At 36.0% G+C, this 16,104-nt stretch overlaps 1 protein-coding gene across 10 annotated transcripts in view; it reads left to right on the top strand.

Annotated features, from left to right (window-relative positions):
* SPAG6 (sperm associated antigen 6) overlaps positions 1-16,104 on the top strand; it is a 48,573-nt gene that overhangs the window by 21,876 nt on the left and 10,593 nt on the right. For all 10 annotated transcript variants that reach the window (XM_081932186.1, XM_081932181.1, XM_081932178.1 and 7 more), the window contains 4 exons: positions 3,148-3,353; positions 4,474-4,647; positions 7,696-7,848; positions 10,882-11,073. In XM_081932186.1, coding sequence (XP_081788312.1) covers positions 3,148-3,353; positions 4,474-4,647; positions 7,696-7,848; positions 10,882-11,073 — 725 coding nt within the window. The remainder of the gene's footprint in view (positions 1-3,147; positions 3,354-4,473; positions 4,648-7,695; positions 7,849-10,881; positions 11,074-16,104) is intronic.

Raw genomic sequence — 16,104 nt, 5'->3', positions numbered from 1 at the left:
AAAACAATGAATTTCTTTTTGTAAAAAAAGGGTGGGATTTTTTTAGGACAAAGAAAATATTGGTTTACAAAACCCTCCAAAGACATATGGAATAGATTTCTATCTTGTACATCATTCTAGTTTATAAATGGCAAAGACTGGAAGACAGAGTAAAATACTTGTTACAATGAATTTGTAAATTACCAGAACATGCTTCTAGAGAGCAATGTTTCTTCTCCCATCATGAAGCAATTGTAGATTCAGACACGCAGAGAACCTGTGACCATGGAAACAGTAATACAAAGTGCACAAAATTGACCACACAGCCGATCAGGGGAATAGTTCCTCTCCCTATCACAATAGTCCTTGATTTTGAATTATATCAAAAGAGGCATAGCAAATCACTAAACATTTCCTTGAAGTGTCCCAATTAACAATGGATAGTTAGTGTGCAGATGACACAGGTAACTAATAAAAAAGATAACTGAAAGCTAATTAGCACAGCTACCAGCACTGTAACTTCTTAGGGAATAAGGCACATCTTGAAGTTCAAAGGAAGACAGCCACCATGGGGGTTAAATAGTTTCCATATACATCTGGATTCTAGGCGAACTGAGTAATTCCTAACTCCTTGACCTATCTGATCTTGATTTAGCAGGCAGTATGGAAACTGAATTCAAGATGGCTATATAATAAAACAAGGCAGGATACATTAACAAAATGTAACAGTGTATTCCAGTCTCTAATCAAGGCTATAAATCATCCTGGAACAAAAGTCACAATAGGTGATTCAGAGATTGAACATGGCCAAATTAATGTTGAGGAAGAAAGAAAATACAAATTTCTTATTCCTACCACTTTGAAGCTTTTAATGTTCTTTTACATAAATTGTAATGTCTAATGACCTATGATATATTAAAATGATAATGAATGGGTGAAACTAAGATTTTTGAAAAATAGGAGTTATAAAATATGTTAAGGTGTGTTAGATTTATTCTAATATTTGTGCTTTTTTATTTGCTATTATTTTAGAAATTAATTGTGTTTTGGTTTTGGTTTTGGTGATTTGCTACTGCAGAATCTGGGGACTGAAAAAACAAAGTCAGTTTAAGAAACCAGAGATAGACTTTACTATGCAGTCTTGTCCAGTCATGTGTTCTAATACCAGAAGACTTAACTTTGGGGCGGAGGAGGATGCCATTCCCTGATTTAAGCATTTAATGCCACTTGTGTCAGGAGTATCTGTGGAGGCCTGAGCACTCTGCCAGTGAAAATGGCAGCCTCCTGTGACAGCCTCCTGCAACCCTCTGCCAGTGAAAACAGAGCTCAGAAGGGCCTCCCATGCCCCTCATAAGCTCTGTTTTCACTGGCAGGGGCACCGCAGGCTGATCCTTTGCAGTTTCCAAGCCGGCCCCATGGGGCAGATCTAAGCATCCCATAGGCCGGATCCGGCCCCCAGGCCTTGAGTTTGACACTCCTATTTTAGATTTTTAAAACAGATTATTCAACCACTTTATACTACTATAAAGTTATAGTTACTTCACAGTTATAATTTTATCTTCTGCTGTTTAAAATTTGAGATTAGTTGCTAAGAGCTTGTCGGGGGGAGCTTTTATTAAAATGGTTTTACTATTTTGCTGAAATTTCTTTCAGCCCATTTGGATAGTATTTCAGTATTAATTTTTAAGACAGATTATAGAAGGAATTTTAGATCTATTTCCTTTTCATGAGGCTTCTACTTTAAATAAATTATGTGCCTATTGCTACTGTAAGACACATTTACCAAGGGGAAATACTTTATAAACACATACCTGCAGTACGCAAACAGCTTTTATGACAAATAGCATATTATTTAGATATGTAACAGAGTTTCATATTGGGAATAAAGTAGGGTGAAGTTGTAAATGCAGCAGAGGTTTAAATCATGATAAAAATGTATTACAACATAACAATATTTATAAATATAATAAAGCAACATTTGTATTTTAATTATATAAGTTGAGCAAATTTTATCTTAAGTAAAAAGTTTTTTTTACCTTAGCGCACTGTATGAAAATTAATAAATGTATACAATATAGTACATGAGTAAGTAGGTAAGTGGATAATCAGTTTGTGGGCATTACCCCCCCCTTAAGAAAATTATGCAGAAAGCTTTGATTGATGAACTGTAAATGCAAAATCAAAGTTGGACCCTTGAATTACGAGAGCTATTTGTTGCCATGGCAATGCAAGGCAGGTTAAATGTTAAAGATAAGAGACTATGTGCATAACAAGGGGAAGACCTAACAAAACCTTATTTAAGAACTTATAATAGCCCATTTGAAATTAATGGGATTTGTCCTCATTTTTCATCATCTGCAAAAATGTCCCATGCTCTAATCCTTGTGTTTGCTATCCAGTAATTTTTTAACCTCACTACTGAAGTTTAATGATAAATATGTTGGAAGAAGGGTAATGAATATTTGGTATAATAGAGTCTGTATCAATTATTGTGGATTTTTATGTTAAGATACAATTAATTGGCCATGGTGGCTTAATGTCTGTTGCAGTGATTTAATGTAGAAAAAGATCTAGTTTACTGATAAAAAGGTACCATTAAAATGTATGTTGGTGTTCAGAATTAGCAAGTTAGATCTTTGAATGAATGGTGATAATATCACTTTTAATGAAATTAAAAATCAAATGTAATAGAGGTCTGTTACTTTCTATTTCTTGTATGAATAGGGCAAAGAATCTCCTGTCTAAATCAGATTTGTGAGAGAAGGGGACACATTTAGGTATTTTGGCTTTTCTTTATTGTTAGCAGTGCAAAAACTGCTTGCTTATTGATCAGTGCACAACAGTCGGAAATTAAACAGCTGACATCTGCTTACTTTTTACAAATGCACTTGTGTGCACATGCACAGGATAGCAAGCCATTTCAGTCTAATGTACCTCAAATGTGTACATGTAAATGGAGGTCCATCTATTGACTTGTATTCTTTTCAGCTGAGGACTGGTCCACATGGTTTATGAAACTTGAAGGGCTGATTTGAAATGCAGATGTCCAGAGACTAGAGTCCACCCTCCCTTCTCTCTCTCTCTCCTGCTGTATCTGTCAAGGTGAAAAATGGCTTGTACAAGGGTCAGTCACCCATATTCGCTTAATTACTTTCATTGGACCAACAGAACTGTCACAGGCTGTGGTGGATGCTGGAGCTATTCCACTCTTAGTCCTATGTATCCAAGAACCAGAGATTGCTTTGAGAAGGATTGCTGCTTCAGCATTGAGTGATGTTTCAAAGCATTCTCCAGAGTTAGCGCAGACGGTCGTTGATGCTGGGGCCATTGCTCACTTGGCGCAGATGATCCTCAATCCTGATGCCAAATTAAAGGTACTTCCCAAACTAATTTTGCTCTTTTCCAACTGAGAATGTGATTCTATATTGAAGAAACTGTATTAATTCCTAATGAACTTTTTTAAAAAATATGCAATGCTAAATTGGCGTGGTAACCAAGGGGGGATGTGATTGCTTGATGTGATTGTTATAGTATTTATGGTGGATAAGAAACAGGGCATTTAATATAGTGATTATTTGGATTCTTAACAACAAGAGACAGATTTGTAGCAGTTATCTTCAAGAGCTTTTCTGAATTCTACAAAACTTGCTTGTTCTAATGAATTCAGTATGTGTAATTTATAAAGTATTAAACATTATGTTTACCATTTTTTGTGCTTTTAAAATGATAATGCTATACTCTACAATATTTTGTTTTGGAAACTCAATTTATTTCAGTGACATGCATCTTTGAATAAGTCAGGTAAATGTCATACAGTAGGTACAAGCCTCTAGATTTTTATTAATATGCTCTGGGGGGACCTTTGGCTTAATAGAAAATTATGCATAATAACAATGGTTAGTATCTAAAATTACATAAATTCTCTTTGTCCTGTGTATACTGGTAGTTTTCTTTTTGGGGAGGACTGTTAACATTCAGTGATTTTTCCCCCCCACCAAACGCAACAGGTTTATAAAATATTTATTTCAAATATTGTAAGCTAACTGGCAATAATTGATAAAGAGCTGTATGGTCTATCCTAATTAAAAAACAATGTTTTCATGTGTATGGATTTTAAAAGAAAGCAACAAATAGCATGTGTTGGCTTCTGTTTTGAATTGCTAGAAATTCCATTTCCTAATTATAGTTATGGTAGTTTATTTCTTTAAAAGAATTACGTAGCTGTCCATTTATATTCTATAAAACAACCCCCCCCCCCGATAAAACTAGTTAAAAATAGGTTCACTTAATTAAGAAAAGGTTTCTTCCAGGTGAATATATATATATTCACTATTGGAAATTATGTCTTTATGTTTATCATTTTTTTTGTTTTGAAATTATATATTTTGAGGGGGTCATGCCTTCACAGTTTGAAAGAGAGTTTTCTGCCTCCTTTTGATTGCTTTGTCTGTACACCCAATAACCATTTATAAAATACTCATTCCTGTTTACCAGCGTCAGGTGCTGTCAGCTCTTAGTCAGATAGCAAAGCACTCTGTGGATCTGGCAGAAATGGTGGTTGAAGCAGAAATTTTTCCTGTTGTTCTCACGTGCCTGAAGGATTCTGATGAATATGTCAAGAAAAACGCTGCAACTCTAATTAGAGAGATAGCAAGACATACTCCTGAGGTAAACCATGTGAATATAAACACAAGGTCATTATGTTTGTATGTAAGTGAATATGTTTAAATATGTATGCGTGCATGCCCATGAATATACAAGCATGCATCTACAAATGACAGATATAGATATGCACAAGATCTTCATTATTGTTCTATAAGTATGCAAATTCTCTATTGTTTTTGATATAAATAAAAAAGAAATGTTTATTGCTGTTTTGGGGCATGCATAGAAAACAAATATGTAAAAAAAATCAAAATTGGCAAGTTCAGCTTTTTTATTGGTGGATATTAACATGTCAGATATATTTAATAATTCAGTCATATGGGATAATCTGTAAAAAGTAATAATGAAGTATAAAACATCCCTAGTCTGCAATTCAGAGTACAGTGAACAAAATGAAAAAAATCCTGTATATTTAACAGGATGGGTGGTTGGGTGGTTCTACTAGGTGTTGTGCAGTTTTTTAAAGGAATTGCCTCAGTGAGATGATGATTGTTGGGTGGTCTAGAAAATGCCTCCTGGGTTCTGAACTAGAAATATTTAAATAATGTCCATACAGCTGCTGAGCAGATCCAAATGGGGCATAACCTATGGACCTGCGAGGATTGGCAGAGTAGGAAATAATAGAAAGAAGATTGACAAAGAAAAAAAATCATTAGAGGAGGCTCATCCATTTTCACAAAATGTATTTTCATAAATTACACATCCCATAACTATTTCTTGCCAACTCTGAAATAACTGGTTTCCTCGTAAATCAGGAGAAGATACTCTACAAACCTTTAATAGCTCTGCAGAGCTTCCTAGGAGTTAGGCACCACAGAAATAACCAACTCAGCCCAAGAGCTTATATTGGGTTAAAAGGATGAAGTGTATTCTCCCCTCCCCCTTCGCATGGTTCAGGGACACTTAACAGCTCACCAGGATCTCTTTATAAAGAGCTTTTTATTAATTTAAGCCACAAAATCTCTCACCGAAATTCAATATCCTCATTATCTCAGGTGCTTCAGGGCTTGAGTGAAAGGTTCCCTACCCCTTGCCGCCCCCGATCTCTGGAGGAGATATTGCGAGTCGAATGGGAATGAAAGGCGAAGGAGGTAGAAAGATTTGGGGACTCTAAACTTCCTTTGTGCCGCAGAGCCCGGTCTCCGCAGGAGTCCTCGCTGTGGGTCTAAAAGCCCTGGCATTTGAAACTCTAGTGGTGGGGGAAGGGGCCGGCCGAATGTCAGTCTCGCTGGTTCTGGCCATGGGCTTCGATGCCAGACTTTTTCACTCTCATTGGCCCTCTGCTGGGAGGTGCTATTTTGATCTTGAGGGAATCCTGTTGATAACTTGCTTGTCAAAGGATCGCAGCACGCACTTGGCAGGCATCCTAAAGCCAGTTAACTGCCGAAACTTCTGTCACGTGCAGCATAAATTGCCCAGCTCTGCAGTGACTGACTTGCCAGATGTTATTGGAAAGAGGAGAGACGTTTCTACAAAGACAGCTAATTGGTAGGAATTATGAAATAGCCAGACCATAATATAGCCCTCAAAATGTAGCCAAAATATTTGTTTGTCTGGTTGATATTTAGCCTAGAAAATAGCCATTATTTTTAAATGCCCAATAAATCATTCCAGTAATATATATTCACTAGAATAGCTATAAAAAAATAAGAACAGCCAAAGTGACACTGATCAAATTGTACTAAAAGGCTTTTAGTACAAGGCTTGAGGATTTTTTAAAAACAAAGTTTGATGCCAAAACCACCTTGACAGACCACAGGCAATGGGTCTTGAGACCAGCATCTGGCATAGCCAAATATATTCTAGAACATTCCTCATTGCTGATAATGTTCCATATTGTTTAAACAAACTGCCACACTCTGAAGATAATTGCTTGATATTTGGACACAGCTGCCTTTTTTATTTTCACCAAATGCTTTGAATCTCACTCCTTGACTGGAATTCCACTTAAGAGTGTTGGGCTATGCATCACAGCCCACTTCTGCTTCTTTTTTTGTGGTGATTCTGCATATTATATACTAATAAACTTACCCCAGGACGAGGGGACAAGAGAAAGGGCTTCCCTAGAGAGAAAACTCTAAATTACAACTTTATCCTTAAGAAGGCCTTTTTCTATGACATCTTGCAATCCAGAGGCAGGCCTCTGATGAGGTCTTTAGTTTACAGATTGGCATGCTTAGAGATGCATGCTAGTATTAGCACTAGAAAATGATGCCTGTATAAATATATTCACAGAGCATTAACATGCAATTTTGAATGCTACATATATTTCCAAAAACAGAGCAGATATACTTTGCTCCATGCTATAATATATACTCACAATAGAACATGTACAATATCATATTAAGTATTTTATAAAAATTGCAGTGTGACAGCTATGTTGTAATGAGTTTTATTTCTTGGCTTTAGGGAATGATTGCTGGAAGCATGTTAGTTATCTAAAACCTTTGATTGTTTCCAGTTTTTTTTCAGATATAGTTCAACTAAGTCCTATCAATTCTTGGCCCAAATAGTTTCAGAAAATTAGAAAATTTCTCCATTCAACTGCACTAGTTTGCTTAGTCTCTGTGGATCAAAATGCTGGATTTAATTGGTTTTTGGTATTATCCATTGTAACTTCAGCATAAGACAACTTAGAAAGTGCAGGCCATAATAATTTTCTTAGACTTGAAAATGGCAGAAGACAGTTAATTCTTAGTTGAAACCAGTCATTTATTTGCACAGAATTGATATGTACCACTTCTTAGTAGTGCTTATTTATTTTAATTTATTTTAATTATACCTCTTATTCCATCTCACCAGAACAAACAAGATGGTTAGCAACACTCCAAATGATAAAAAAATTAAAAGGACATAATTAAAATAAATTAAATATTAAACTCTTGAAGGCATATGAAGTAGATATCTGTATGCATTACATTCTTTTTTTCTAATTTGTGTGTCTCATTAAACATTTATTCAACATGTAATAATTTATAAACAAAAACATGTAATGATATAGTTTGGTAGTCATGTGAAATGATAGAATCTCCTGACTGTATTTGTTTTCAGCTTTCACAACTTATTGTAAATGCTGGAGGAGTAGCTGCCATCATTGACTGCATTGGTAGCTGCAAAGGAAATGTTAGACTCCCGGGTATTATGATGTTGGGCTACGTAGCTGCTCACTCGGAAAACCTGGCCATGGCAGTGATTATCTCTAAGGTTAGTTTCTGGGCCTTCCAATGTTACAATCAGAATGCTGTTTATAGAAGTTGGCTTGAGTACATATGATTATTTTTACAGATCAGGACAAAATATTAGCCAAAGGCAAAGAATAAATATGTTTATAAGAAGGATTTTTGTGATGTAACAGCCATCCTTGGGCGAATTACTCAGTCTATCTCTATCCTGTCTTAAAGGGTTGCCTTGAGAATAAATAGAAAAAGCAAAGAAAGTTATTTTCCTTTTAAGGGAAGGTAGGCCATAAATAGTGTAAACATTAAATATATATTTTTGTGTACCCACTTGCTTTTATAACTTAATAAGTATGGCAATATATATAACTTGCTGTACAAATACTGACAAAAGTGTGTGCTGTTTAGTTTAGTGAACTTTGAAATGTTGGATTTTTCATGTATTGTTTGCTTGTAAGCTGTTTAAAAGTGTTTAAAATATTTTGGTATGAAAAAAGTTATCTGTATATAAAACACACACACACACACACACACACACACACACACAGAGAGAGTTTTGATCCCATTATTTGAGTCACCACAATATTGACATAATAGTACAACCCAGATATATTTAAACATATGTATCTATATCCCATTGATTAACAGCACTATGAATCATACATGTATTTCTCATACTGACTCTGAAATCAAAGGGATATTAAAGCAACAATACATCATGTTTAGCTTATTTATCAATAGTCTGTTATTTTTCTTTAAAACATTCCACATATGGTATAAACCTAGAGATGTTTAGTGATTATTGGAAATAAGGAAACTATGTAAATTGCTTGTATGTGTCTTATTCAAGGTAGCTTTTTATATTACCAAAACAAAAATACCAATTATTTTATAAAATGGTACAATCATCTCAGTTAGATGCCTTATTTCTTGTTCTTGAAATGTAGGGAAATAGCAGAATTTTGGGCCTGGTTCATTTTAAAAATTATGGATTAGTTTGCTAGCTATCAAGAGTTTCTGCATTTTCATGAGATGCTAATTGACTTGCATTTTTTAAATAGCAAAAAGAAGACTACCAATATTTTATTAAAATAAATATTTGATTTCTAGCATTAATTACCTTTAAAATGAGAATATATAAATTAGTTATCTTCTGTTGCATCAGAGAGTGTGTTTTGTTTCTATTATGATATTTTTTAGGTATAAAATTATATTCAGTAGAAAAGAAACCCAAACCTAGTCCATCTGAAAAAAAGAACATACTCTTCTGAAACCTTCTTGAATGTATAAGCCATAAAATAGGCTCTAAAAAATTTAAATATCATTTGATTTTTCTAGGCTTATGTGAGCTTTTTCAGCTTCCAAGAGGTTCTAATACAAAATTTAAATACTTTGTGTGCATTACAGATATAGATAATACTGTTTCTCTCTCTCAATTCATAAAATGATTATTAGTGGACATAAAATGTGTTAATTTATGAGTATGTGTGTAGGCACAAAGTATCATAATTATAAAACTGGCACGACTATAAGGCAATCTGACTTGATGAAAGTTCCAATCTATTCCATAAGGGTCAGTGTGCACGTGAATAATGACTTATTAAGTGATATTTAAATGTATTGTGTGCAGTGAACAAAAGGGAAAATAAAGAATCAAATATATATTCCTACATGGGGGAGGAAAAAGCAAATGAGAGGAAATTTGCAGCTATCTCATATATTAAGTGTACACCCTTACATGCCTTTCAGTGAGACTCAAGACAGTACCATACTGAAATGAATAGAAGATGAAGCTTAGTTGCCTTTCAGAAAACCTGGGAAGGAAACCTGAAACTTTGGATTTTCAGCCCTGATAAAAAGGCTGGCATTATTTTTCCTTTGAGTGTCATTTGTGGCATCTGCTCCCTGAAACATTTTTGAAAACAATAAAAGTGTCAGCTCTTAATATTCATGTCTCATTAAGCTAGCAGATTTAGTATTGTAGCGAAGCTTACATTTGTAGTGTTCAGTAATGATAAGATTGCACTAATTGATCCTAAACAATGACCTAACACAGTCAAAAAATGATTTATTGGAGCATCTGTAAAAATTATCATACTAGTAAGTAATGAAAAATTGATGGAACACAGAGTTGAAACAATCAAAAGGTTAAAATATTATGGGATTTCCAAAGACAGACTGATAGTCTCAGTTCGCAACACTCCAGATACAACTGTGGTTGCAAAGAAGAAAGAGTGGATAATTACAGTAATGTGGCAATACCAGGGGATAGTAAAAGATAAGACAAAGAATTGGAAATGTATAAAGATCTGAAAGCTGAAATTGAAATATTATCGCATAAATGTGGTAAATGTGGTTTTATATTCTGTAAGCTGCCTTGAGTCACCAGGGTGAATAGGCAGCAATATAAAACAAACAAACAAACAAATAAATAGGTTGTGGTGGTTCCTATGGTATTAGCATATGGGATGCTATATCAAAAAACCTTAACACTTACAAAATCTGTGCATTGACACAATTTTCATATGTCAATTGCAAAAGGCCATGCTGCTTGGATACACACACATACTACAGCAATACATTATGATATGCTAGTTTCTTGGGATGAATTTGATGTGTATGAAGACCAAGAGAAGTTAAAGAAGTGACAACTGTGATGTCACAATGATTTTAAATGATATAATTGCAAAAGGCAGTTCCACTAGGAATAGTTTACATCTTGTGATGATGATGATACCTTTAACACTTTAAACAACATCTGCTTCTCCTATGTTTTTGGGACTCAGTTGGTGGATAAAAATGCCAAATTCAATCTAAAGATCTGGGTGACTATGTGATGAACCATAATTTATTAAACTTGTATCTGCAGAGTATATGCATTGCAGACTATTCTAATATTTTGGGCTGAGTAATGTGTATATAGAAGGAATGGTTATGAACAAACAAGATGGGGTATTTTGTATTAGCATTGCCTCATCCCAGCACCCTGCAATTTGTACACAATAGTCCTCCATATCTGGTTTAGTTTCACAGTGCTTTATGCTTTTGTTTAACATCACAGGGAGTCCCACAGCTAGCTATCTGCTTGTCAGAAGAGCCAGAAGATCATATTAAGGCTGCAGCTGCTTGGTCATTGGGACAGATTGGAAGACATACTCCAGAACATGCCCGTGCTGTTGCTGTAGCCAGCGTCTTACCAGTATTGCTTTCCCTGTATATGGCATCTGAAAGTTCAGAAGATCTTCAGGTCAAAGTAAATGAGCTCCATCATTTTTACTGTTGTTAAATTTAATCAAGCAGTGAGGCTCTGACCCATTCAATTAAGGTGTAGCTGCCAAGGTGCATGTATATATTGATTCATTTAGAAATGTAGAATAATTTTTAGATGCGTTGATTTCTGTACATTATAACTTGCCTTTCAGTTCCTTCAGATATAATACAGCTAATAATTAGATAAAATAAAGAAAAACAATCCTTACAAGGATTAAAACCAATTATTATTTAAAATAAACAATATAAAATCAGTGTAAAATATTTTGAATATATATTAATGCCAGGTTGTGATACAGAAGTATTTTTGAGTATGATGATACTTATACTGGAAGGAGTGGGCTAACTAGATTTTCCTAGAGGTTACTGTGTAGTGAAATGTGGAACAACTTTTGGAATATGGAAGTGTTTGAATATGTTTTTTAGGGAGTATTAGAGGAATCACTTTCAAGAAACCCGGTTTATTATTTGGAGAATAATGCTTCTTGATTAGCAGGAAGAATGCAACTTGAAAATCTAGCTTTATATCTTTTAAAAAAATATCTGGCTTTATCACTATACTTGTTTGAAACTTTAAACTAGAGCCACATATATATGAAAACCTAAGTGATGAACTAAGTGTCAGCCCTAGAAGCCATCTTTTTCCTTAGAGCTTCAGAGCTGCCACATTTAGTGCCTGGGAAAACGGGAGAGGGAATAACAAGGATTTGTGGAGAATTAGCCATTACAGCATTCCTTTCTCTGAGAGTCAAGGGCATTCGGCTTGTGGGTGTAGGGCAGTGATGGCGAACCTTTTTTGGCTCGCGTGCCACAAGTGGGGGGAGTGCAGGGGGGTCGAGTGCGGGCGTGCCGCACCCATAATACAACGCGCAACCCCCCCCAGTGCGCATGCGCGCACAACACATGACCCCCCATTTTTACATTTTTTTGCCCTCCCCAGGCTCCAGGGGCTTTATAGGAGCCTGGGGAGGGCGAATAAGGCTTCAGGGACTGTCCGGAGGCTTCCCTGAAGCTTTCGGAGTGCTTAAAACCACCCTCCGAGCAACCCGGAAGTCACTTCCGGTTTGCTCGGAGGGTGGTTTTAAGCACTCCGAAGGTTTCAGGGACGGTCCCTGAAGCTTCCAGGGGGGCGGGGGAGGCTCTTTTCGCCCTCCCCAGGCTCCTATAAAGCCTCTGGAGCTGGGGAAGGCGAAAAATAGCTTTTAAAAAGGTGAACTCAGCTGGCCAGCTGACAGGGCAGCGCCTCGAGTGCCCTGACAAATGGCTCCGTGTGCCACTTGTGGCACGCGTGCCATAGGTTCGCCATCACAGGTGTAGGGGATGGATCTTTGAGTTTCTTTTGGATAGGGAAAATCTGGAACTCTCAGATTCGGGTTTTCTCAGATGTGTCAATAAGACATCTCTAATAAAATGGAACTTTGAGGAACTTCAAGCCTCAGAGTCTTCTTTCATTAGGGGTGTTACTTGGAACCCTGACCCTGAGTTGGCTTTATTTAGCTAGGTATAAATATGTGTGTATGAATGAGGATATTAGTGATTATGGAATTAATGATAAATTATGCATGCGTACTTCATATAGAATTGGAGAGAGTATTAGAGGAGAACCTATGTTCTAGTTATGCCACAATACCTGTATTCACATTAAACAATGGGAGGCTCAGAAACCCCAATAAGTTGCTATCTAATTCCATAGGTTCTGCTTTAAACTGAGTGAACTCACTGGATTGTTTAATGTGGTTTTGCTGATGCTACTGACAACTGGTCTCCAGGATTTCAAGCCAACAGTTTTTCAGGCCTCTAGGACCTAATGTATCCAAAACTTTGTGCTCTAATGCTAAATCATAGTCCTTACCAAGTTCTTTTTCATGCCTCCTGATTTGGCTTTTAGATCCTGGGAAGAGAAGAAGTGCCTCTGAAAGGCCTCAGAGCTTTGTGGGGATTTCTGTGCAGGACCTATGTATGAATTACATTGTTGCTATTGTTTATTTCAGATTTTAAATGTAATATTCGATTTTAGTAAGTTTTAACACTGCTATTTTGTTACATTTTATATATGGTAAGTTTTATGAAAGTTTAATATTTTTAATTATTAAGGCATCTTGCTTGTCTGGTTAAGTATGTCATAACATGTTACACTTTTAAAAAAATCACACAGTTTTATAAACTTGAAATGCTGTTGGTTCTCTTTAAGCTTTGAGGAAAGATAGGTTGAATAATAATATAAGTGAATACCCCACAGTTGTTTTCAAGCTCCCCATGCAAATCTTTTGTAGTACCAGCCTTTGGAAATGTCACTAAAAATTGACAGTTAAATGGCTGAATGTCACAATCTGGGAGTATTTCTTTATGATTATGTAGGAAGAGTTAATAATGGAATAGAAATGGCTCACTGCCAGAGCTCTCCTGTTCCTGTTTTCAGAGATTTTTTAAAAATACCAACTAGGGGGTATAATATTTTAATCATGATTGTTCTGGTGATCTCATTGCATTGCTGTCCCATGACCTTCCTGAAGATTAGGAGAATGAGTTGTAATCCCTGACTCGTTGGAAATGTCCCTTCTATATTTTAATATTGGTATTAAGATAATTACCTGTAGTACCATGGTATGGGAGAAGAGATGTCAGTTAAAAACTACAATGAATGTTACTGTTAAGTTGCATAGCTTAAATACAATACAATACAATACAATAGTAGAATTGGAAGGGACCTTGGAGGTCTTCTAGTCCAACTCCCTGCCTAGGCAGGAAACCCTATACCGTTTCAGACAAATAGCTATCCAACATCTTCTTAAAGACTTCCAGTGTTGGGGCATTCACAACTTCTGGAGGCAAGCTGTTCCACTGATTAATTGTTCTAACTGTCAGGAAATTTCTCCTCAGTTCTAAGTTGCTTCTCTCCTTGATTAGTTTCCACCCATTGCTTCTTGTTCTACCCTCAGGTGCTTTGGAGAATAGTTTGACTCCCTCTTCTTTGTGGCAACCCCTGAGATATTGGAACAATGCTATCGTGTCTCCCCTAGTCCTTCTTTCTCTTAAGCTAAACATACCCAGTTCCTGCAACCATTCTTCATATGTTTTAGTCTCCAGTCCCCTAATCATCTTTGTTGCTCTTCTCTGCACTCTTTCTAGAGTCTCCACATCTTTTTTACATCGTGGCGACCAGAACTGAATGCAGTATTCCAAGTGTGGCCTTACCAAGGCATTATAAAGTGGTATTAACACTTCACGTGATATTGATTCTATCCCTCTGTTGATGCAGCCTAGGACTGTGTTGGCTTTTTTGGCAGCTGCTGCACACTGCTGGCTCATATTTAAATGGTTGTCCACTAGGACTCCAAGATCCCTTTCACAGTTACTAATGTTGAGCAAGGTACCACCTATACTGTACCTGTGCATTCCATTTTTGTTGCCTAAATGTAGAACCTTACTCTTTTCACCATTGAATTTCATTTTATTAGATAGTGCCCAATGTTCAAGTTTGTCAAGATCCTTCTGTATCTTAAGCCTATCTTCTGGAGTGTTGGCTATTCCTGCCAGCTTGGTATCATCTGCAAATTTGATGAGTTCCCCATTTATTCCCTCATCCAAATCATTGATGAAGATGTTGAAGAGTACTGGGCCTAAAACAGAGCCTTGGGGTACTCCACTGCATACTTCCCTCCATGTAGATGTAGTTCCATTGAGAACTACACGTTGAGTGCGGTTGGTCAGCCAGTTACGAATCCATCTGGTGGTGATGCTGTCGAACCCACATTCTTCTACTTTATCTAGTAGTAGGTTATGGTCTACCTTATCAAAAGCCTTACTGAAGTCCAAGTAAACTATATCAATGGCATTCCTCTTGCCCACTAATTTTGTCACATTATCAAAGAATGCAATAATTAGTACAAGCTATTTGCCATTTTTGCAAATAAAATAGATACCAAACTGCACTTTATAAATACATTTCACACAGTCCTTAATTTTAATTTTTTTGGAGTATGATAATATTCAATTTTAGAGTTACAGGGAAGCAAGACCTTTTGGACTTGGAATTTTTTAAATATGTTATCTAACCAAGCATTAGCTTTTCTGACTGGCAGCTTTTTCTCAGGATCTTGTATAATTTACGACCTTTTATAATTTTGTATAATTTACGGAATACTAAGCAACAGTATCTCCTCCTGAAAAATCTGTGGTTCAGGGCCAATTTCTATGTTACTACAAGTTATTTCCAGATTTAGACTGAGGACATATATTTGTAGAGCACAAAATATGGGTTTAAAACCACATGTGGTTTTTAGACATGAACTATCTTCCTACAATTTATGAGGTTTATTCTAAACTTTGGTCAAGTTGATATGTAATTTAGAATGAGATGAACCTCGAGTTAGTAGAGATGACTACTAGTTTTCTAGTTGAAATCAAGTGATTTTGTGTGAAAGAATAAATTCTTTTCAGTGAAAACTAGAGTGAACAGTAAGTTGAGTTGTAATAATTTTCTGCTTGCAGGTATTTCTTTTTAAATTTGTTAAAAACTTCAACAAATATACTCACCTCATCTTATTTGAAATGAGGGATCCTATCATCTCATTCTGATTTTTGTGTGGATCAGTCATAATCAAACAGTCAGGGAAGAAGCTGCATGGAAATAGCTCCCCCCAGTGCTCAGTGACCTGTCAATTGGGCCTTCTTTCCAAGAAAAACACAGTTAAGATCAGTGTTGGTATTTACCATTTCTGTTGCAAGGGATATGACATCATACTGAGTGAGTCATGGAAAGTTTTGAGGCCTCTCCAGACTTTTGCTTCCTTTTGTCGAGAGTAGCTAGTATATAATATGCAAATCAATGTATATAGAAGTGTGCAAGTCAGAGACTGACACATGAAAAATAATAAAAAATGTAAATTACATTCCTTACCTTAGAAACATTCAAAGCTACATAAACTTTAAGAATCCATATGTTTGCTTTCCTCTCCCTCTATGTATGAATGTGTTTCTGTCTGAGTTGAATTTATTAATTTTCTAGGCTACA

The sequence above is a fragment of the Natrix helvetica genome (genome assembly GCF_964273705.1).
Source record: "Natrix helvetica genome assembly, chromosome: Z".
NCBI classification, from domain to species: Eukaryota; Metazoa; Chordata; class Lepidosauria; order Squamata; family Natricidae; genus Natrix; species Natrix helvetica.
The sequence above is the reverse complement of the archived record's forward strand: the minus strand, read 5'-3'. Positions and strand labels throughout refer to the sequence as shown.